This window comes from Lutjanus erythropterus, chromosome 2 (assembly GCF_056507025.1).
Source record: "Lutjanus erythropterus isolate fLutEry1 chromosome 2, fLutEry1.hap2, whole genome shotgun sequence".
In the NCBI taxonomy this organism is placed as follows: Eukaryota; Metazoa; Chordata; class Actinopteri; order Lutjaniformes; family Lutjanidae; genus Lutjanus; species Lutjanus erythropterus.
This window is the reverse complement of record NC_139318.1, coordinates 41,038,251-41,063,016: the sequence shown is the minus strand read 5'-3', so window position 1 is coordinate 41,063,016 and position 24,766 is coordinate 41,038,251. Positions and strand designations below refer to the sequence as shown.

General features: G+C 41.2%; 1 protein-coding gene and 1 pseudogene across 2 annotated transcripts; both read right to left on the bottom strand.

The window, feature by feature from the left end:
- Positions 1-1,922: 1,922 nt before the first annotated feature.
- LOC146332163 (uncharacterized) lies at positions 1,923-3,221 on the bottom strand (annotated as a pseudogene). The gene is made up of 2 exons (XR_014772614.1): positions 2,764-3,221; positions 1,923-2,650 (listed from the first exon to the last, which is right to left on the bottom strand). The product of XR_014772614.1 is annotated as an uncharacterized LOC146332163 (transcript).
- Positions 3,222-12,099: 8,878 nt separating this feature from the next.
- On the bottom strand, positions 12,100-21,076 carry LOC146332162 (uncharacterized). Its single transcript, XM_084739987.1, has 6 exons — positions 20,705-21,076; positions 17,246-17,469; positions 16,384-16,486; positions 15,744-15,839; positions 14,425-14,939; positions 12,100-13,847 (listed from the first exon to the last, which is right to left on the bottom strand). The coding sequence occupies exons 1-6, from the start codon at positions 20,744-20,746 to the stop codon at positions 12,407-12,409; spliced, it is 2,421 nt and encodes an 806-aa protein (XP_084596113.1). The 5' UTR covers positions 20,747-21,076; the 3' UTR covers positions 12,100-12,406.
- Positions 21,077-24,766: the final 3,690 nt, after the last annotated feature.

Genomic DNA, 24,766 nt, shown 5'->3' with positions numbered 1-24,766 from the left:
TAACTTTTAATTATTCTCTTTTTTCTTTTGAGGTTATGAAGTTTTTACAATTTACCACTTATCAAAATTAGATTTTTAAAAAATATATTGTATATTCAGTCAGAATTGAGAGTAACCAACAGAAAAATCACTTATTTAATTTAAATGTTTTGATAATTTAAATTTTGAATATAAGCTGTATACACTGAGGTCAACATACAATTTTTAATTTCAGTCATATTCTTTCAACAAAAACACTGGCCTCCATGCCATCAACACTGAACGGTTTTCTATTTTCCAGTATCTTATGTTCAAGGGCAAAATGTCATTAGGCCTGAAATGATAGTGACATTAAACAAACCAAATATAAAACATCAATAATAATATGACAGTAAAATTGCTTATGCTATCAATGGCTGTCACAGGACTGGTGTTGGAAATTAGCTTCAGCTTTAAACGTGTACAGCACATCAGACACTGCTTATGACACTGTCAATGTTTTTTCTGTACTTATCCCTTACAAATAAACTAATAGCTAAATTCTAAACACCACCCCCTTTTCATAATTTTCTGTTGACAGAAATATATTTAATGCCTTTGCTAAGTCCTAAATTGACAAAATGGCAAAATATGTCAGATTGATGAGATGGATTTTATCATAGAAAGAACTTTTTTTTTTTTTATTGATTTGTGACAAGTTCAGAAGACTCACTTCTGGAGCCATGCTCTCTGTTAATCTAAGGTCTGGATCTATTGTCCCACAGGGCTCTGTGAGTGAGTTTCCTCTGGTTTCCCACACTCTGTCCTTTCACTGGAGGAACAATAGAAGTGTGCCTCATTATGCATCTCATTAGATACAGCATCTGACCTTTAAAGGCCATTTTTTTTTACTTTAAACTTCTTTTATTAAAACACCTGAAACTGCAAATTACACCAAAAAAGTTGCAGCTAAATTTGATTCTGATCTGAAAAATCTTTTCTTTTTTCTTTCTTTCTTTTTTTTTTTTTTTTGATGACTTGAGTTTCTCAGTGTAATCAGAGTGACTTAATGTTGATAATCCCTCTTCATCAAAAAAACATGTTAAAGTTTGTTAGACTTTGATTTACTCAGATATGTTATGGACACTTGTCTGGGCTCAATGTCATCTTGATTTGTCATTTAATTTCTTCATAATAACAAGAGTAACCATGACACACAATGACACATGAACAAAAAAAAATCAGCTGGCAGTGTTTGTTTATTCAACAAGCCACAATGAGCCACATAACACATGAAACCTCCAACTAGAGATGATGATACATCACAACAACAACTTGTAGATTTCTACAAGACACACTGTACTCAGAGAGTAAAGGAACAACTGTCTTTATAAAAGACAAACGATTTAGAATATGTGAGGACACAGTACTCACTCTCCTCAGAGTTTTTTCCCAAATCGATCAAAATATTTGCACTTTGAGAACAAAGGAAAATAATGAAAACTGACCTTAAAACAGATCAAACTTTTCTTAGACATAAATTCAGTTGACTCTGAAAATGCAAAAATTACATTGTCACTAGAAAACTGTGACAGTATGACTTTAAAGAAACCTTTTACAGTAAAAGGATGAACATACTGATCTTAAAACAGATCATTTTTCAATAATCACATAAAGTTAGGGAAAGTCCATTATGACAAAACGTCCATAACAAAAAACAATTGAGATTTCTGATCAGAATGATCATTACTAATCAAGAGGTAACAAATGTCAGCATTGCATCATTATATTTTACCAGTGCATGCTGTGTAGTGAATCATTAAAGCGTCACAGGAATATTATGACATTACATAAACCTTTTAGGAAAAAAAGGATGAACATTTGGATCTTACAACAGATCAGTTTTGAATAATCAGAGAGATTAAAGTAGTAATAGTAATGTCCATAAAAAGGACAGTTTTCTTGATCAGTATGATCGATAACAATGAAAAGATAACAAATGTTACCATAGCATATACTACCAATACATGAAGCATAGTGAGGTATAATAATAATTGCTGATGCAATCAGATGTTGTTCATGCAACATGCATGACAAGATGTTCTCTTTCTTAACTTGAAAGATATTGTTGATGTCATTTCCTCAGGAAATGTCACCTTGCACAAAGAAAAACACAGAAAATACAAGCTTCTGTACATACAGAAGAACAAGTCCATGAAATTTCAAAGAATTCAGTCCAGTAATCTTTGACCAGTGTGGTCATGTGAGTTTGTCTGGTAGTAAGTTCAGTGTGTAGGTGTCTACCACGGCCTCCAGAGGGCGCTGTTGACTGGACTGTTGTGTTTGGTGATGCTGGTCTGGACTGTGGAGCTCAGAGGAGAGAAGTCAGCCTCTCTCAGGTTCTTATCAGAGGAAGACTGCAGCTGGTTGAAGTTCAGATTATGTCTCTGGGACTGTGTCTTCACCTGCTCCCTGGACAGGAAGTGTTTCACCTCTTGGACACAACAGCTGAGTCCACAGCTGGATGCTGCTGCTGCTGCTGCAGTCATCTCAGGACACAAACTGTCCTGAGAGCAGCCAACTTTGAGTCTGGCTGCTGTTTGATGAACTCTGGACCCAGGAGAGACTTGAGCTGCTCAATGCTGCTGTTGATTCGCTCTCTGCGTAACTTCTCCACCAGAGGCTTTCTGAGCTGCAGGAAGAAGAAGAAAGTCATTAATCAACTTGTTGTGGAGGAAAGTGTGAGCATGAAGAAAGACAAGCTGTCATTAATGATATTTAAATGTTGTTGAATCTTGAATTTACCTTGTGGGTCAGAGTCAGATGGTCCTGAGAATTGATGATAGCTGCAGTGATTGTAGGTGCCATGGCTGGATCTGTGTGCTGTAGAGGTCTCTGTAGAGAGAATCTGATCTCTGCTGGCTTCATCCCTCCTATTTATAGTCCCACATCTCCATATGAATGTGTGGGTCTTGGTCTGACTGAAGTTTCTCACAGTCTCAGCCAATGAGTCCGACAAGAGAAATTCATATGCTGAGTGAGCTGACACATGCTCAGTGGTCATATTAGAAAGGGACAATGGTTATATCTCAGGGGAACAGGTGGAGGACTGGGGGGGTGATGGAGAGAGACTCTTGGAGCTCTGTGTGAATCTGGGAAAGTGGTGACCCTGTAGAGAGAGCAGATCTGCTGCCTGATGCTGGGATCAATGACTTTGACTGAGCACACGCTCATGATATTCCTCCTTTAACTTAAATTTACTCAACATTTATAAAATTAGAATATAATATATTATAACTTATCTGCTGTATATCGTGTTGTGCTGTATACACTTGACTGAATATCAAAATTTTACCACCATCGGATTTCTGATTTTTTTTTTTAATATTTAAACTTAGATAAAGTCCTCCTGGTGCCCAGATGTAGCAGGTGTGACCTCCGTCTTGTGGCTGGTATTTTGTGAGAGTTGAGTCTTTGCATGACGTGTTCAACAAACAACAAAAGAACTCTGAAAGAAACTTTTGTGATGGGTGCTGGTCCTGAAATATAATAGCGACAGAGCCTGATGTCACCGACCATCTGGAGGGAAACAACACTGTTGGTGTTCTAGTTTTGAAGAAATTTCTAACTACAACCACAAAATACATCAGGTGTCAGCAATCATATAAATTATACCTGTAGAAAATTCAAATATTCAGTCAAAATAGTCTTTGCAGTATTAATCAGATCAAAATTTCTGGTTCTGTTTTTGAGTGTGGGGGGTTTTGACAGATGCTTCCCAAAGTGTGCTGAATTCCTGTGGACAAAAGTCAGCTGCTGGTGGGATCAAGGATGCAAATCAGACTGAACTATGACTGCAGAGTTTTCCCACACTCTGTGAAAACAGGATTGGCTCTTGCACAAGTGATTACTTTTAATTAATATTATCATATTTAATTTAAGATAGAACTGCTAATGTGCTAAAACCTTATCTTTTTGCTGGCCAGTAGTGTAATAATTCACATTTTTGAAAATTGCAAAGTTTACAATAAAAAACATACACCAAGACAAAACTATAATATTCAGCAATAATATTCAGCTTTATGTAATTGGTGTCCTGAGACTCCATATTGTACTCTTTATGTGAAAGTTATAATTTGATCTAACATGTAACCAATCTTTTTCTGTCTTTTTAACCTGTAAAAATACAGTTGAGTCTGACTTTTGAAACAAATACGCAGGTTATTACTTAAATACCAACACACTCCCTCTTGACCTCTGTCTCTTTTGGACAGAGGTCTTGATCTTTTGTCCCCTTGGGGCTTTGTGGGTGAGTTTTCTCTGGTTTCTCACAATCTGTCCTCTTACTGATCTTACTATGTGATCAATACAAGTTTGTCTTATTATATATCACATCACACACTGCCTGAGGTGTGTGGCCTCTTCTTGGCCAAAATAAAAAATACACGTTCTGGCCTGTAGTGCTGTTTATTCATATAAACTGTTCTGGTGTGAGTCTTAGAGTTTTGAAACTAAATGACACTCTGCTTGTGGTGCTCAAAGCACCAAAGAAATGCATTTGAAAAACTAAACAGCAGAAATCAAAATCGTTCCAGAAACCATGACCGGGTTACTCAAGATAATCCACAGACCTTGTTGAGAGCAGTTTCATGTCGGACCTATTTTCCTTCTAGGGTAGAATCCACCAGAATTACTTTCTTTCTGCTTAGAGGAAAATAATTTCTGCATCAAACTGCTCACAACATGGTCTCTGTCCTATCTTTAATAAGTTAATAAATTGAACTTGAATTTAAATTATTTATACATCTGTTTTTTTAGTGTGAGTTGCAAAGTTTTGGAGATATCGCTCTCCAGTATAATGGGACTAAATATCACTCAGTTTGTGGTGCTTAAAGCACTAAAACATACATCTGAGAAATACAGAACCTGACCTGGTTACTCAAGATAATCCACAGACCTTGTTGTGAGCATTTTCATGTAGGAACTACTTTCTTTCTAGTCGAACAGAAAGTAGTTCCGGTACATTCTAAAGAAGTTCTGGCAGATTCTACTGCAGAAAGAAGAAGTAGTTCCTACATGAAACAGCTCACAACAAGGTGTGTGGTTTATCTTGAGTAACCAGGTCATGATTTGTGAAAGCAGAGACTGTTTTGAGCTTTGAGCGCCACAAGCCGAGTGCCATTTAGTGCTGTTGGCATAAATAGCACCACAAGCCAGGGGAAATATATGTATTTTTGACTCTATAGGGCAGAGTCTAAAGACTGACTCAACAGAGGATCTAAGGGACCCGCTAGGTACATTATATTTAAAAAGCACGTCATAATAAATTCATTTATTATAAGTAACCTCTATTTTTTTCTTCTACAGAGACGCTACATATAGCTGGTGCAGTTATGTAATGTTTTTTTATGAATGCCTCTGCATCCCTTCTAACCTTATCTAATACTTTTAAGTTATATTAAGTTCTCTCTCAATTTATCCATTTACTACCCTTGGCAGCACTTAATAAAAAAGGTCCATGACTTATTCATTTAATGGTTAATAAATGAGTTCCCAGCATGAATTAATGTATGTGTTAATGTATGATGTATGGGGGTCCAGGCCAATAATTGAAGAACGGACTGTGAAGTAATCTGCTGACTTCATATATTGTACCCTGCATTAAAAATGGCCTCAACTAATAATTTATTACGGTAATACATTAATTCACCTATTCAAATCAGTTATGAATGACTAAAACAGCCTGACGTTTACTGCTCATATCTGAACATCAAGACGTTTCAGCAACGTGTTGTTAACAAATCAAGAAAACACAGAAACCACTGTGTCATAGCTAATTAAAATCTCTTTATTACAATCACATGTACATCATCATATTCCAAAAAGCTTGCTGTTGTGAAAAGTACCCTTGCACAGACAGATGGAGGTGGTGTTGCAGGCTGGATGGAGGGATTGTCAGATGGAGTAAAACAAGTGTTGAGTTCCCCAGCAGCAAGTGTCTCCGCTCCAGTGTGCTTTTAATTTCACATCACATGAGGACAGCAGCGCTATTTTCAGCTCTGTGTGTCCTTGTGTAACGTAAGCAAAGAGAGTGAAAGGGAGGGACGGGGGGGGGGCGGGTGGGAAGGAGAAATTCTTTCTTCGTCATCCATTATTCAGACTGTTTGAGTCACAGCCGAGAGAGAGAGAGGGAGGACATGGAAGCAAACAGGATGGAGGTTTGATTCCGCGTCATCCACGTCTGATTCCAAGTGTTTTAACCATTTTGACGTTTCTGTAAATCCTCTTTTTCTCTGTCTTCTTTAGAGTCAGATGAGAGGATGGTATCAGTTTCACCTTTGTGTATCCACAACAGAGGCCTAGCTTAGCACAAATACTGGACGCAGGGGGAAGTTGGTAGCCTAGCTCAATCAAAAGGGGAAACTCCAGAGCTGCCTGGTTTAAACCAAACGGTTGCTCTTAGACCTGGTAACCCAACTATGAGGACAGAACTTTCAGGATCGTGCATCGCTGCTCACATCTCCGATTTGTTCAAGCATAACCCTGTCGAGGGGATTACAAATGGGAGCATAAGAATAACTAACATGAAAATTATGCATTAATAAGATGTGCAGCTGCACATGTTGTTGTAAATCAGCTCAAATTAAGAGCTCTTAAATGTGCACATGATAAACGTTGAGTTAACTGCCCCTACTACAGCTTCTGTGTTGACTGAAAATGACATTGACAACTTGTAATTTTTGTAATTTTCAATTTTTGTACTGCCAGAAAGGAAGTGTTATGAATCAACGTGCTTAATTTTGGACCATCTTGAGTTAGTGGATTGTTAGATCGATGACCAGCTTGTGAGGTAATTGCCTCTGAGGTTTTTTTTAGCCATACTATAGTAGCTCCGGTGTAGGAACGGCAATATCTTTTGGTTTACCAGAAGTCGGATTCAGAGGAATAGCCCGACATATACTGGATGGATTTCTATTAAATTTGGTTCAGACATTCATGACGCCAACAAGATGAATTGTAATAATTTCCAAGATTTTCAGTCTTTTTGTTCAGCTCCATCATCAGATTAACATTTTAATATGGCCAGTACTTCTGTTTATGACCAAACAACTACAACCTTAATGTCATTACCCATCAGCCTCAGCTGTACTTGCAAATGTTAGCATGCTAATACAGTAATCTAAGATGGTGATGTGCTGAAAATGAGCATGTTATGATTGTTGTTGAAAGCATGTTAGCATGCTGACATTAGCATGTAGCTCAAAGTACTGCTAGCAAGTTTTGGTGGAAATAGGCTTACGGTTTCTCCTTTTTTCACTAATATCCTGTAAAACCCCCAAAATATCTACATCTGGTCAGTTAAATGGATTAAATATTTAAATCGGACAGCTTTGCAGCTGTTGGGAGGTTTTTCCTTTTGCGCTAAGCCAGGCTAAACACGTCCTGGACACATCTCTCTAGTGGACAGACAGAGCTGAAACGGATGTCCATCTGAAACACTTGATTCTGGAAAAGACAGAGAATAAGAAGATTTATCGAAAATGTCGTAGTGTTACTTTAAACATTAGAGTGTCAGTGATCCTACTCATAATTCATGGATGCCACATTTAACATTCAGACCAAACTGAACCACTTTCCATGAATTTCGACAATAATGTGTGAGTGTGAACGTACTAATACTACAATGATAATCTCTGTGCTGTATATACAGCCTCCATAACACAGCTATAAACCTACAGAATCACATGATAAACCACTGGAGGCGTCTGATGGCATCAGCGTGTCCTGTCACTAACTCCAATCTCATCTGCACCTTCTGACAAAATCAATATGTACATGTCATAATGACACAAAACAACAGTAAAATTCAATTTAGCCATTTAAAGAGACAATAATATTCACATTTTGTGTCCATTCTTTGAAAATGGTAAATCAAAAGTTTCACCAGCTTTTAAGTAAATTAAGTTTGTTTTTAAAGATTTTAAAGATCATAAAAACTGTTCACATTGGTTTTGTAACCATCACAAGAAAAATATTGAAATATGTCCAACACAATGACAATAAACTGATTTTTTTCCTCCATAAATCACTATGATAGTTTATAAAGAAAACATCAACACACACTGTCGTTCTATCTACAGTCGTTCCACTGGCCTCGGTCCCTGGTACAGAAAGGTAGGGAAAACGTTTCGTATAAAAAATGATGTGCAAAAAGTTGTTTTCTTAGGTCCCTCTCATGGAAAACAATGTAAAGAAATAATGTAAATATCTACAATAACCTTTGCTCTTTGCCATTTTAGATTCTAGGATTACTGCGCACTTGTGGTGACTCGTCACTTTTGTGCATCTGTTTGATTTGAAACGAGTTACTGCATTCGATGGAAACCTGACAGGTAGCGCACACAACACTGTCATTATCATATTAAAACTAGCTTGAGGTATTATTGCACATTTTCCCGAACTGCAGACCTGGAATCCATAGATTTCAGATTTACTCACACTGTACCTGTTTTTAGTGGAATGTCAACAACGCTGACTTGTCTGTCCTGACCGTGAAGACGCTGCAGCAGTCAGGACCACCTAACGCAAAGCTGACTTGAGGTGTATCATCTTTTCTTTAAAATGGTCTCCACACAGTCAACGCATCACTGTAGATTTCAGTAAACATGCATAAGCTGTTACCTGGGTAGGTAGATCTGTAAACATCCTGCCAACAGTAAAGACAACACCAGGAACAGGGAGCCAGGAGCCATGAAGGGACAAAACTCTTATGGTGCATTCATGCCATGTCAACAGAACCATAAGAATGGGTTTCATGAGTTCAAATCATAAATATAGTTTAGTAGCAGAGTTTATGTGTTAAATCACAGACTGTATAGGAGAAATTGTCGAGCCTCCGAGTGAGGGACCCACGCAATGTCATAAATTAACAACAACAAGCAACGACTAGTCCTCCATCGTAAGTTTATCAGCTGTTTATAACTGTCAGTTGTCTGTTGATGTAAAGCTAAGCCTGTCATCATGAAAACAAAAGGCCACTGCAACAAAAATATACGCTTTAGTTAAATGGCTGCCTGTCTCACTGCCTGCCAGGCTCCTGATTAGGGCTGCACGATTTGGTAAAAAAAAAAAAAAGTAATATTGCAATTGTGATATGCAATACTGTTAGTGGAAATGATCAGTTTTGCAGAACAATTTTGGTGTGATATTTACTGAGGTCTTTACCAAACAAACGTGTTTTCTTTCATCCGAAGAACAGGATTTTTAGGCCAGGTCATCTATGCAGCACTTGTCATTATAATGCTGTTTTCTCACATTTTTCCCTTTTCAAAAAATTGCGATTTGGTTCTGGTTCTGCAGTTTGGATACTACAGTTGCAATTTTATTGCAACTGTGGTTAATTGTGCAGCCCTACTCATTATGACACTTACTCATATGGTGAACATTCAGCATTAATTTAAACTCTAATAAACATGAAACAAGAAAATTAAAAGTTATTCCACTGCAGCTGCAGCGTTGATGTCAGAGTAGTGAGTATTTCAACGTTTCATTGATCTCTGATGGCATATTATGAGCATTTTATGATTTATCAAAGTAAATATATTACAGATTTAAAACCTGCATTCTTTTTAATGTTCATCAGGGGCGACTCCACTAGTTGCAAAAAGAAGGAAGTCCATGAGAAAATTATCCTTCTCCTCTCACTTGATTTATGACCTCAGTAAACAGTTTCCTGATGAGTTTACAGAATCAATCATTAGTCTCAAGTCTTCCTCAGTACTGCGTGATGTTCACTTAGTAAATTATGGTCCTATTTACGAATGATGTCATCATGGTTACATCCATTTCTCTTGTACAGTCTGGGTTTTTAATTTAATATATTTGGCTCATGGTACTCATGCCCATAAAATTATCTGTTTATTGTTGTTTAAACTGGTGCTGTTTCTTTTAGGGCTGCACAATATGATAAAAAAAATCGTATTATGATCATTTTTGAAAGATTTTGCAATGGCAAAATGGTTGGGAATTATCGGTTTTGCATCTCAATTTTCATTTTCACTGAAAAAATCAATTAAAATCATGATGATGTACCAAACAAACATGTTTTCTTATATCTGGAGAATAAGTTTTTGTCTCTGCAGCACTACAGTATTTCATTATAATGCTGTTTTGTTGCACACTTGTCCTTAATCAGAGAATTGCAGCTTCTGCGATTTGGATATCGCACATGGCCATACTGCGGTTTCGATAATATCTCAATAAACTATGCAGCTGTAGTTTCTGTGGTGGTCATGGTCACACGGCAAGCAAGGCAGCACATGATTTGATTATTAAGTACGGTCTGAACGATACAACGTGAATGCATCATAAACTTCGCCCAAGACACAGCAGCAGCTGATTTTACAGATTAGAGCTGTGGCCGAAATCCTTGCAAACCTCCATGGCACGTTGTTCCCCATCCCCGAGCAACACGGCTTGATTTATGTTGCACAAGCAAATAAATCAGGCCGTGTTTTTTTTTTTTTTTTACCACTTGTAGTTACAAAAGCTCCCACCGATTGATATTTTAATTGTAAACAGAGTTTCTATAAAAACCATCAGGATTTGGTATCAAATCTCAGTTGTCAGTGTCTGCATTGCTACAGTTGATGTGTTCTGTGGCCCTGATGTAAAAGTAGTTGTTGTATGTGACCCATCGTGCACAGCCAGGTACATCACGCAGAACAGTATTGCTCCCCGAAATCTCATGGTCTGTTTGAGGATTTGAGTCCAAACCCAAACTTTTGTAATTTTGTCAAAGATTCAGTGAAATATATGTAGCATAAGATGTAGCATGAAACACATGATGCAAACATACACGCTCATCTGACCTTGTTCGGCTGTTTCATTACAAGCGTCATGCACTGACACACACATTTTGTCCAGAGTGCTGTACAGTGGTGACACACACCCATACATAAAGCTATCAGTTGAGGTGATGTACAGCGATAACAGTGAGGTTCCTTCTCTCGCGCACATTCATTAAAGGAACAGTCCGACATTTCTGTAAATCATCATGTTCTCTGTCTTCCTCAGAGTCATGTAAGAAGATGGATATCAGTTTCGTCTTTGTGCTTCAAGTGCAGAGATGAAGAGGACCCTGTTCTTCATATGTGGATAACTGAAGTCTCTAAAATACTCCAAAAAGGACACAGACAGCAGAGTGGATGGAAACAGTGTACAACTGTGCTGTGGGTGCGTACGGTCTGCACAGTCATAAATTTTCATCCACACAAAAGTCTGCATGGACGTGAACAGATGAAAATGACATCATTCAGACCCTTGCAGAGCCACGCAGCTAGTCTACACAGATGGAGCAAGTAAAATGCCATATCAAGCTAGTAAATCTAGTAGAAACTCACTTTCCCGACGGGGCAAGTGGTAAAAGGAATTGAACTATTGACCTATTTTGATTTACGATAATCATTTAGGTAATTTTTCATGCAAAAATGCCAGAAAATGCTGTTTACAGCCTCTCGGATATGGAGATTTCACGCTTTTCTCTGTTACTATCATATTAAACTGAATATCTTTGAGAAACAAAATATTTAACACATCGCTTTGAACTGTGAAAAACTGAAAGTATAATTTGACCTTGAGTTAGCTTGATGATGAAGTTTGGAGCTATGCAGATACAGTGTGAACAAATGATTTGCATTGTGATTTTAAATAACTTAATGTCCAGAGGAAACAGAATTTTAAGAGCACGTAGCTTCCTATTGTGACATGTTTCTGAGTGAAACAGGATAGGCAGGGAGGACATAACATTAGGAGGAATTTGATTCGAACATTGAAAAGTGGGCGTGTCATAACACAACATATATTGTTGCTAGTGAGCTAAATAATGAATCTTAACTCCCTTGTCCATGAACTTGATTTTAGTCACGTCAAATTTTCATCAACTATGGTGCTTATTTAAAAGATAACAACTCCCATGATCCCATGACACTTCAAAACATCATCAAACTAGGTCTTTTGCCATAGCTTTAATGTGAGAGAGCCCCCTACTGGCAGATTTGACATATTTTGCATTTAAATAGGTGTACAATATGACCGGAGAAGTGATATAAGGGCGTTTTTCATTTAATCTCGTCTTTAATTCAAGATTACCAAAGCAAGATTGTTTAAGACAGGCAGCTTTGGAGTTGTTGGAAAGCAGATTTTTATTTCTCTTTAGATTAAGCTAGGCTACCAGTTTGCCTCTGCTTCAGATCTTTGTGCTGAGCTCGGTTGAACACGTCCTGGACCTATCGCTGCTCTGGACACATAGAGATGAAGCTGACATCCATCTTCACGTCTGACTCTTGAAATGCCAGAACAAGAGGATTTACTTAAATGTTGTATTGTTAGCTTGACATCACGCACACTCACTCATACACTGTTACAGTTAGACGAGGTGTCCATGCAGTTAGACAGTGGTGACCGTCAACAGGGAGCTGGGACAAAGCATGTCCTCCTGGTTGTCCAGCCTGGTCCCATGAGTCAGCAGCTCCTCTACTGTCGTCCAGTCATCCAACAGCTTCCTGTTCCTCAGACGACTCAGCTTCCTCTGACTCAGCTCCAGGACTGTGTTGCACCGCCCTTCTGCAAAAGCTCCGCCTCCTCTGTTGTCCATCATACCTGCATCTCCAGAGGCTCCTCCTCCTGTTGCACTGGCTCCTCCCCTGTTAAAGGAGTCTCGTAGAGTCACTCCTCTGGCCTGCAGCTGCTGCTGCTTCTGCTCACGGGCCAACAGGAAGTGTTCCCTCCTCTCCGTTCGACTCCAGTACCGACCCATCAGCATGTCGGTGTTGGTCTCCTCATCTGTGCTCATCCCGCTGCGTTCATCCGCCAGCTGAGAAGCCCGGTCCCTCAGGAGCTGGTTCCTGGAGATCCGTGAGGTTGGGTTAGGTTTGGGACTTGGATCAAGTTTTGGCTGCGGACCAGAACTGGGATTAAGGATTGAACTCGCGTTTGCCTGTCCTTTCTTTCCATCCCATCCAGCAGCAGTGCAGGCCCCCGTGTGGCCCTCCAGGGTGCTGTAGAGACCTCTGGCTCCCCCGCCACCCTGGGACTGACGGCTGGCCGGTTTGGGCCAGGTGTCGTTGACGTCTCCAGCCTGAGGAGGGTGAACCACATTCTGGAGGTGCTGCTGCTCTCTGGCTCGGCTCCTGCTGAGCTCCTGCTGCCTCTCCCTGTCCATCTCCTCCTGAATCTGTGCCTCCCTCTCCCTCTCCAGCTCTTTCTCCTTCTGCATTTGCCTTTTTTGTTCCAGTTCCCTTTCGATCTCTCTGTCCCTTTCTGCCACCATAGGCTCAGGCATCAAATGTCTTTCTTGAGAGTGCCACCAGTCGTGGTGAGCCATCTGACTGTTAGGGTTGTTGTCGTAGCATCTCTCATGGGTGTTGGCACCCCTGATATGCCCCATACTGGCAGGGTGCTGTTGAGGTGAGAGGGCCAGTCCTGTTGGGTGGGAGGCCATCACACCTGTTACTAGCTCACCTTCCTCTGGCAGGCCTGGTGGCCGGATGTTACATGGTGCAACACCTCCACAGTGGTGCAGGGTTGCTGCACAGTAGGAGGGTGACGCTGGATGGCTGGCCCGGCGACGGTACTCCTGTGGGGGAGGGCGATGGTGCAGCGTTCGGCTTCTCCTCAGCATCCCCACTGAACTGGAGCCCTGATGGTGCTGCTGAATGGGTACTAGTGGTCTCCGGTGGCTGGAGGGGGTGCTGCAGGTGGAGAGGACTGGAGCAGTCATTCGTGAGACTGCAGCGTGGGCGTGGGAGGGGTTGAAGAGGGCTCCACTGCTGGAGCTGTGACGGTTCAGACAGGGCCGATCGGCTTTATGGAACTGGACCGACGAAACCCTGGAAATACAAAACAGCATGGAAACATGTTTGAGGACCACTAATAAACTGGTTCAAAATTGCACATTAAATCATAGATAAATTGCACGAGAGATAAACTGGTTTAAATAAGATTAAACTGGACTTCAACATTAAAAAGTGGGGTAACATACACTTGAACAGGTTTTAAAGGTGTTTTAACAGATTTTACGTTGGTTTAAACAAACAAGAGATTAAATTTAAACAGTCTAAACTGTTTTTTAACTGGTTGAATTGAGCTTAACTGGTTTCAGAAGGTTTTAAACGGTTTCAGTCTGATTTTAAACAAGGGATAAGCTGGTTTAGGCTGGCGTAAGAAATCTGGGACTTACTGGTTTTAAAATGGTTTAAACTAGTGGCACATTGTTAAACTAGTTTAGACTGATTTTAAAATTGTTTAAACTGGTTTAAACCAGAGACTAAACTAATTGATTGGTTGGTGTCACTGACTGTTACTATGGAAACATAGTATGAACTTTTTAGGTCTTTAGTTTGTTGAAACAATGTAGACAATCTTAACAGTGCTGTTCTGACAGAACTTTGTTCTACCAACTGGTACCTGAAAAGTCCTCGCGGTGGGGCGTCCATGACGGGCCCAGCACCGTCCTCCATGGCGAGCTGCAGGTGCTGACACTGAGGCTGCATGGTCAGGGCTTCTGGGATGGCCTCCAGCAGCTCACGGTGGCTCTTGGGGCAGCTGTCACGCCGCTCCCGCCTCTCACAGGGTTCGCCCTGATGTTGCAGCCTGGCGTTGTACAGCCTCATTCGCTTCTCCAGCAGCCTCTGGAAGTGCCTGAACTCTCCGGTGCTCACGCTGTAGAAGCCGGAGTCGCTGAGCTCAGAGGAAATAAAGGACTCGGAGGAAGGAGAGCCGCCACCTCCGAAGCCTCCACAACCACCCGGGGCAAGGGCCCCATGTGAATGACAGTCCTCCAGGCCTCCCTCCTCGGTCTCCAGCCCTGAGAGGTCCCCCTGGTGGAGGGAGCCATCAGTCCAGCCCAGACCACTGTCCAGTTCATGATGGAGGGGCAGGAAGCCCAGCGGCTTCTCCAACATGAAGTCCTCGTCATCCGTCTGCAACGACAGACATCCTCAGTCCTAAGGTCTGTTACACAAACGCACACGCCAAAACACTAAACTGCCAAATACTGAGGATTAGTAGTGAATTCTTAATCAGATTCTTAGTCCATTTGTATTCTTTGATCAGATATTTCTTGATTTAAATACTTTTTTTCTATGCTGTAATTAAATTATGTTAAGTTCTCATGTGACTGTTTGGACAAGACAACTGATCCATGGGTGCCAATATTTTGTATTTTTCTTTTCAACAAAACCCATGAAAAGACCAAAACCAACAAGGTGTCTGTCTCTCATACACCCCTACCCTGTCTGTGTGGCACTCAGCCCACGTAAACCTTTAAAAAAACAAGTCAGAAATATGTAGTTTCATTTTTAAGACATGCTCAGTACTGTCTTAAAACAGCTGGCCACTGTGTTTAGCAAACATTACATTTAAGAGAAGGAAATTGTGCATTTGTTTGGGGACTATTTTCAGCAGCGGATTAATCCACATTTGGCACTCCAGTATTTCCGGCAGTGGGACGGTATATGTATATAAATAAACTGCAGTGGGTGTGTTCATGATCAATTTGACAGTTTGGCTCACTGATGTGTTTTTAATAGTTTTTAGACAACAATGGAGCTCTATGACACAGAGGAAGTAGATATAATCACACTCAGCCTCTACCCAGAACGAGACGGCTATTGAAAAACGGTATTATTTTGACATCGGAGCTGAAACTCTGCTATCTTATCAGTACAGTTATTGAAAAATGACAATATGCAGCACTAGTTATATGATAATGCAGTTTTGGATACCTGACTGTGACAGCCGTTAGGTTCTTCTAAGTTTGCGTTGCAACATCCCATCAGGCAGTTCTGTCCCTTTGGTCCACGCCCGGTCAGTTCTGGATCCTGAGGGATTCATTATGTTAAACAAATAAATTACGCCACAACAAAAGACTTCTGTGTGTTCACGGTTTGTTCATTTACTTAGAAATTTTTCAACTCTGGACTGCCGTGTAAATATAACACACTGTTCCTGTTTGTGAGGTCTGCGGGACCGTACATGTGTCCTGCTGAGCGTCAATGCAGTTTTCAGGTGCAAGTGTTCAATCACAGCTGTGTGTCTTTTGGAAACCAAAATGCAGCCAGACCTTCTACTTGGTGATCAGTGGAGCAGTTAAAATCTCCTTTATGAGCTCTTTGTCGGCCATGTTAGTTAAATGCAGCGTGGGTAATGTTGATGTCCAGTCTGTCGATCCCCAAAATAAATAAACAAACCAAAACTACTGAACTGTATTTCATAAAAATGTGAATCATGCAACAAATTCTGATTCAAAGCATTTTAAATTTGGGGTTGAGACCAGAGTTTTGTCTAACATTTCTGTAGCAGATGGATGCAGGTAATATTTAAATTCATTTTACTGGGAAGTGTGTGTGTGTTGCTTATTGTCACCTGGTGGCCCATGTCCACAGTGTCCCGTGGGGAGCTGGACAGGTAGCTGTACCGTCCTCCTTCACAGTGATCTTGTGGCAGAGACAGATGGCTGTAATAATGTCTGAGAGAGATGACAAGAGCATAGAGTTAAGACAAGACTTGACAAGACATCAAAACTATAAAAACTTTAAAAATATTGTTGCTAAGCGCAACTTAAGACCCTCATATACTCCACAATAGTCAAGGACATTTATATTACCCTGGAGTTCTCTGCATAGGGAAACATATTCTCACATCTGCAGTTGGTGCATACACTTTGCAGACCCATGTAGAAATAAACAAGTTACTAAATGTATGTCACGCGGACGTCTCTGTGCTATTTGGATGTGAAACTTGAGCTAAAGTGTGAGGATATTTTTAATTACATCATACTTTAATTTGACTTTCTCATGTCTAAATGAGCTCAGTTTCTGATTTCAGCTGTTTCTCTGTTGAGAAAACACAGTTTAAGACCATTTACAGATAAAACTGTTTAACTGGTCTGTGTACATTAGAGTGAAATTTGAAAGTAAGAAAACATTGAACTAACCTTTAATAAACAAGAAAACATATATAAATCTCTTTTTTATTTTTCTGATTTTCTGATTTTATAAACAGAACATTCTCCTCAGACATCAGTAGAACATTTGACAGTTTTCTCTTAACTACAGACCTAAATTGCATTTATTGACCTTTCAATCAGAGTGGCTAAAAGTGAAAACACCTAATGGAAATATTGAGCTCTTTGAAAAAGCTGCAGTCTGCATGTGACCTGGTTCTGTTTCATCCAGCTCAGTCAGCTGTGTGATCTACTCATCACTTTGTGGGTGTGTGTGTGTACCTGTCTTGATAGGTGGGACTGGAGGCGTTAAGCCCCGCCCCCATCAGTGGGAGGGGCAGGTTGAGGTGCTGCAGGTTGAGGGGGAGTGGCTCCCAAGACCCCCTGTCTGCCTCGGTGCCACACCCCCTCTGACCCTTGATCTGCATGGTGATTGGACGCTGACTGGCCGCCAGGATCCGCAGAGCATCCCGCTGGCTCAGGTGTGCTAGACTCCGCCCACTCACCTGAGACAAGCAGACAGAAGTAGAGAAGGGATGTGATGTTAGCAAACACCTGATTCCCAGCATCCAACAGATACAGAGCAAGATGGTCACCCTGTTGGAGTCGTGTTTGTGTCCGATGAATGTAAGTCCAATATTTTCATTCGACTTTTCGAACAAGTCTGGACTTGTGAAAAACTATTCTACTATTCGGCCGTTCAGTTGTTAGATTTGATCCTTGAGTCCAAACAAAAGGGTAACTATGTCCTAAAACCAAAACTTAGAGCTAAAAGGCTTAAAAACTCCTTCCCTTCACACTTCACTACATCTTGTGATCATGTCAAAGCATCTGATTATAACAAGAAAACGTGTCAATCTCAAACATAGAAAAAAATCTCTTTACTGAATTTGCAGCTTTTAGCATCATTAGTATTACTAGCTAGTAGTCCTAGCTAGAGTTGGCCAATATAAGATTTACAGTTGACCATTCTTGGCTATGTTATAAATCAACAAGCAGGACTGTCTTACGTCAATACTGAAATTTTTATATGGTTTTTGCATAAATTTAATTCACTGATTCGTAGATGACCTCCAGAGCCAGTACATAACATCTGCATCTCCTCACCGTTGCTTTGTAAAACAACAGCAACTATCTCCGAACTGACAATGTTCACTCTGAAAATGGCAAGTTACCCTAATATATGAACGTCATCAAGCTGTTACCTTTTACTTTTTAGGAGGATTAAGCCACTTTAATGCCAGGGCTCACCTCCCTACATGCACATATTCAATCAAGAGAAGTTCCCCACTGACACTATTTTGCAGGGGCACCGTCGCTGCATCCTGGGCTTAGCGCCGGCAAGACAACTGTGATTGATTTAAAGAAATACAAACAAGGCAGAGCATGTTTACCCTTATAGCAGAATGACTGTGTGCATGAAGCCAGACCTTCCTTCTGGGCTAACACAGCGTTGTGGAGAAACCTCTGGGAATGCAGGACTAAGTTTTATATGATGTCAGTATCTTCACTCTACCTTTAAAGCTGAGCCTGCTACAGCCTCGGATGTACAGTAATGGCGGCAGAGGAAGAGGGCATCCCCACGGAGTTTATTAATGCAAAAGGCTGTGAGAGGCTGTTTTGGTGCCCTGCACACAACACAGCAGTGCGCTTGTACGTATAGTGATGGCTCTGCTTCTGATGGTTGGATTCACACTTCAAAAATCATACAAGTGGCTTTCATTTGTGAGGATTATCTTGCTGAAAAAAAGTGTAACTACAATGGAAACCTGTAATAACAAAACCAAATTTTGTTTTTCTTTATTTCTCATACAGATGGCCATCTGATTGAAATCTGTATATTTATCGCTCATTTAGGCAATAAGTAATTAAACAGACAGCTTCCCTGTTCTTCCATCACCAGGGGCCTGTTCAAGGGGACATTACATGACTGTTCTGACTGTTTCCTGTTGTTTGAGCCAACTACACAAGGTAACCTAAAGAACACCACGTTTTGCTGCTGGCTTGTTGGCTCATTTTTTTTCGCGCTTCAACGAGACGTTTTTTCGTGAGAGAAAATGACTCTTTTTCACATCATGTTATCAAAGTGCACCCATCATCAGCCTCAGGTAGTCAGCTGGCAGCAGATGGGTTTCTGTAAAGCAAAGTATCATGAGAGTTAAGTGTAAAAATAATAGAATTACTGTGGATTTAGAATTGTTTTCCATATGTTGTCATGTATGAAAAGACCCAAAATGAGCACTAAGCAGACTACTTAATTGCTGTAAACAAATTATTTAAGCAGCATTTATATTGGAATGATTCTGTCCCAAGATTTTTATCCATATATTCTATAACAGTCATCAATCACAGAGGTTGCTGCAGAGCTTATTTTCTGCACTAATCCAAAATCCAGTGGAAAAATCCAGTGTACTAGCTGCACAGCAGACATTTTGACATGTCATACCAGAATACTCACAGTGGTCCACCTGTGTTTTTCCTGGTCTAACAAGTCAAAATGTCTGCTGTGCAACCAGTCCATTGGCTTTTTGTGGAGGGAATCAGACTGATGCTAACTTCTGTGTTTTCTTACAAAAATACATCATCCCTGCAGCACTGTATGACAGAAAGTCTGTCTTACAAACTGGAGGTGTGGCGTTTTAAAGAAATGGTTGTTTTCCAGGCAGGGAGGATCCAATGACAAGGTGCGATCCAGCTGCATTATGGGGAATGTAGGATCAAGTATTGTTGAATTTTGACCTATACTAGAGACTAAAAGTCAACATATTTCAGCCTCTGCTGCGCTATTCTCTCACAAGTCCAACAACTTTATGGAAGTGACTGAATGTTTTAATCCAGCTGTGCATTGTGGGGGAAACAGCGTCAACGATACTATTATCAAATTTTAGTCTACACGCTGCCATTTTAACTGCACTTCATCTAGTCTTTTTTACAGTGTGAACACACTACAAACTGAAAACTCTGAATTAATCAACATTATGCAACTGGGTCACAAAACACAACTCTGCCTGCAGACAGATGGAGGATTTATTCCAGCAGGACAAACAAACAGTCGAATTTTGGCGATTTAAATCAAATGTGACGAATTTGTACATGATGTCCATGTTTGCACTAAAGGGTTAACACCTACGAGCCAACATAAGCCTCATCCTACTTCACACACACACGCACACACACAGGCACACGCACACACATGCAGCTCAGCAGCCATCGAATTAGACGCATGAACAGTATTGTTAACTCCAGCACATCACAACCATGAGTCACCCTCCGCTACATTCAACTAGGCACACACACACATACACACACACACACACAGCATGAGCTGAGAAGCACAAAATGGCACCTGTGTGTGGAGACAGAGGACGGCAACAGAATCACTGTGAGGCTTCAGCAGATGGAGATGACGAACGTGAACCACGTTCTTGCATGAAACGTGAATTTTTTACATATTTACAAAAGAATTTAGATATAAACAGTTCAAGATTTAAACACACATAAATTAGGTTTATTATCCACACACACACACACAAATGCAGAGCCCTGCAGAAATCATGAAATGATGCCATTTTGCATCTGCATCTACACGCGCACACACACACACACACACACACACACACACACACACACACACACAAACCTGAACGCGCCTCACAGAGCTCAGGTCCATCTTCTTCAAATGAGACGTCATAAAACACACAGCATCATTTATACTACTGAGGCAGGTCTTTGGACGCTCACCGTTTGGTCCCCCATCCACGGTCCAGAGAGCCAGCAGCCCATCGTCACGGCAACAGAGGACAGCTGCCTTGGTTCCTATGAAAATCAACGATGCTGCTGCTTCCTCCAGCAGATCGTCTCTGCCTCCTCCTCCTTCTCCTCCTCCTCCTCACTCTCTCCTTCAGTCTCTCCTCAGTGAGCCTTTCACTACCACTCTCTCCTCAGCATCTGTCCTCCTCCTCCTCTCTTCTTCTATGATTCCTCTATATATCACTATTTCTTTCCTTTTTCATCTATTTCTTCAGCGCCTCTATCCTCGCCCCTCCCCCTCCTTCACAGCTCCAGACTGTAGCATCCTGCACACACTTACACACACACACACAGACACACACTCATGCATGCATGCAGCGCTGCAAACATGAAAATATGCGCAGGCTGACAGTGCGTTCAGAGATGGAGAGGGAAACACACGCAGTCACACAGTGAGGATGGTGTCTGATTGGTGGCCTTTTAAGGGTCATCAGCCAATCAGATGCAGTGGTCTCCCTCTGGACGTCTTCCTCTCTGACTGAAACTCCTCATGAAGCCTCAGCATGTGCAGGGGGGAGCCTGTACTGCAGCGATACACACAGTAACAGAGGAAACACATCATCCAACCATCCATCTTCTCGCTGTTAATCCAGGATCCTCCAGCAGATGCTGCTCAAGGCCGTCTGGGAGATGAAGTCCCTCCAGTGTGCGTACGAGAGGTCTTCTGTTTCCGATTAGGTCCAGCATTTTGGAGAATCCACAAAAACGCTTAAATAAAGAGGGCAAGAACCGATCTGGAGGGGACTCAAGGACAGTTAGACCTAGTCTAGACAGATTCTGAGAGACCTGGGGACCAATTAAAAAAATATTCTTAGATTTGTACTTGAACTTATTCTTAAAATAATTTCCAATGATGTACCTAAGTTTGATTCATAGAAGATACTGAGCATAAAAAACCTTGCTTACTGAGCTTCTAAGATGAAAATTAGTCATTTACGCCCATGAGATCTATAAACTGAAAATTGATGGCACCTGCCTTACAATCAGCAATTCCCTCTGATATGACACTTGCACAAATGAGGGTTTAGTCAGGAATAACCAAGGAGCAAAAGAGATAAACAAACCTATTAGAATATGAGATGATGGTGATGGTAGAGGAGATTGAAGCCAGACCATGTGGACTATTACCGGTGGACTAAACAGTTGGTTGACAAACAAAGACAAACCCATCACTTGGGAGTGTGTCACTAATAATTCCTCAGTTCTTTAATTGATAAAACCAGTCACACTGTTCATAAAACTAAGGCAAAGTTCAGAGAAAGGAAAACCACACAAGTCTAGTCTAGACTTTGCGGACAACACGGACGGACAACAATTCATGCTCACATTCATACCAACGGGCAATTTAGAGTCACTTAATTAACCTGGATGTATTTGGACTGTGGGAGGAAGCCAGAGAAGCTGGAGAGAACCCACGCGGACACGAGAAGAACAGCCACAAACTCCCCATTTTTATAAATGAGGCCCCTGATCTAACATAAGGGTGCCTTCACTCTGATAACATAGTCCAGATCCACTCTTTCCAATCCACTGCTGTAGATCAAGAAACTGCACCTGAGTTGATAAAGGTGCCCTGCACAGACACAAGAAATCAAGATGGCTGCAAATTCTAATTTCTGTACTTGTACAAACCAGCACAGTGTATTTTCTCACTTAAAAGGACCAGTGTGTAGGATGTATTGGCATCTAGCAGGAAGCTTGAAGATTCCAAACACCCTCCCCTTCCTATCAGGTAGAAGAACCTATGGTGGCTGTGAAACTCATCCTATCTAGAGCCAATGTTTGGTTTGTCCATTCTGGGCTACTGTAGAAACATAACAGTGCAACATGGCAGACTCCTTGGAAGAGGAGCCACTCTGTAGATATAAGTATCTCATTCCGAGGAAGGGTTTGGTTTTTTTTAACCTTGCTTATGTTTGGTAGCAACAGCTGATAAAATCTGCCCATGACAGTTGTGATTTTAGCTGCCAAAATCCATGATCACTGGCCAGATTTGAGAAGCTGCTACTGCTGTCTGAAGCAGCAGCTCTCGGCTTCTCTGTCTGTCGTCAGTCAGTAAGTCGGGCAGTCGGTCAATTGGTCTGTCCACAAAATTTCCCACCCATTGGAGGCTACAGCTTTCACCCTCAGAGGCTGAATTTTGGCTTGGAGGTCAAGTGTGTGTGTGTTTGTGTGTGTGTGTGTGTGTGTGTGTGTGGGTGTGTGTGTGTGTGTGTGTGTGTGTGTGTGTGTGTGTGTGTGTTTGTGTACATAACTTCCAACTGTATGCACAAAATTGCACAAGAGTTTGTGAAAAAGTTGGTCATGAGCCAAAGGACAGCTGATCAGCTGTTCCTGCCAAATGTTGAAAAAAGGGGGTGTGGCAGACAGAGTGGCCAATAACTTCTAAAAGGATTCACATACCATGGCCAAACTCATAAACTGTTTGTTGTAGACTCCTGTGGGAGGCGTCGTTACACTCAGCAGAGTTCCTTTTTGATTGGTGATGTACGCCCCGCCTCCTGCACTTTAGGTACACCCTCGTCTTAACTCAAAGAGAGAGCCATCATTGGTCAGAGGAGAGTTCCTTTTTCCATTTGTGGGACTTAGTGCGACTCCTCAAACAGCCACAGAGGTCAAGTGGTCGTGTGTCTGAGTGTCTGCATGCACACATGGATGTGATGATAGCTGGTCTCAGCTTGTTATTATATATTCCAGACCCTTTCATGCATCTCTATGTGTTAATCAGATGGCAAATTTAACATGCTGATCTCACTGATGGAGATAAGTGGGGCGATTGCGATTGCCCCATGTTAAAAAAAGCAATGTGTAAATGCCCTCTTGGATGCCCCTGTGGTACATAAAATGTGATAAAGTGCCCTTATAGTGGACCAAATGTTACAAAGTGCTCTCTAAAGTGGACAAAACATGATAAAGTGCCCTCTGCGGTGCTCTTTCAGTGAACAAAATGTAATAAAGTGACCTTCTAGTGGACAAGATGTGGTTAAGTGCCCCTCTGGTGGACAAAACTTGGTAAAATTACCTCTTGGGTGCCCTTCCAGTGGAGAAAACACAATGCAGTGCTATATTGGCTACCCAACATGCTAGGAAGTTATTTGGCCTCTACATACTTTTAAATAGTTCAATAGTTGCCTCTGTGTTTTTATTTCAGAGTTGTGTAAGTTCTTGTACAATAAAACAATTTTAATCTAGACCAGGAACTGGAACAGTTTCACTTACTTAATTACTTGCATAATGATTTTCTCTGTGCTTGTGCCCCACTGTGTGCAGCCTTTTTATTTTTTTTGGCCCTGCCCCTCAGACAGCCTGACTGTGCCACTGGTTGGTCTCATGTCTAAATAAGCACCAAAATCACTAGTAATGATTTGACCAGCACTCTGCCACAGGCGTAACAGCAGTAACAGAAGGCAAAAGAGCAAAACAAATGGTCTCAGGAGTTTGAACTCTTGTATGAAACTCGCTGAGTTTGAACTTGATGACTCCCAACAGAGAAAGCTTTATGAATATCACATCAGAAGGGACATCCTTCCCGCTTTAATGTGAACGCAGCTCTCAGTCTGATTGGACAGTGATCTGAGTCTCACTACAGGCCACTGTCCAATCAGTCCTGAGGGGACACCGCAGGAGAGGACAGTCAGAGATGTCTCAAATCCACAATGGACAGAATCAGAAACCTTCACATGTATGAGAGTTGCAGTCGCTCCTCTGCTCTGCTGCAGTAAAACACACACACACACACACGTATGTAGGCTTCATTTCATCTGATTCACTCACTGACCCTGCTTTGACTGTTTGGTTGTTATGGTAACCAACTCGCCAGATATGTGCGTGTGTGTCTCTGCTCATTCAATGAATTATCTTTTTAAGAAGTGGAGAGGTGAATCTGTGCAGAGGAGACGCCACCCTGCAGAATACTGGTGATACCGGTGATACTACGGTGGTGCAGATGTTAGTGATGATCGTGTGTGTGTGTGTGTGTGTGTGTGTGTGTGT

Bases quoted from the DNA above. Each gene is read 5' to 3' on its own strand.
- LOC146332162 (XM_084739987.1), bottom strand. From the start codon at position 20,746: ATGGGCTGCTGGCTCTCTGGACCGTGGATGGGGGACCAAACG. The intron at 16,487-17,245 runs GTACACACACAC...CATCTCTCTCAG, and splicing joins AGTCCCACCTATCAAGACAG to ACATTATTACAGCCATCTGT. The intron at 13,848-14,424 runs GTACCAGTTGGT...TTGTATTTCCAG, and splicing joins CCACCGCGAGGACTTTTCAG to GGTTTCGTCGGTCCAGTTCC.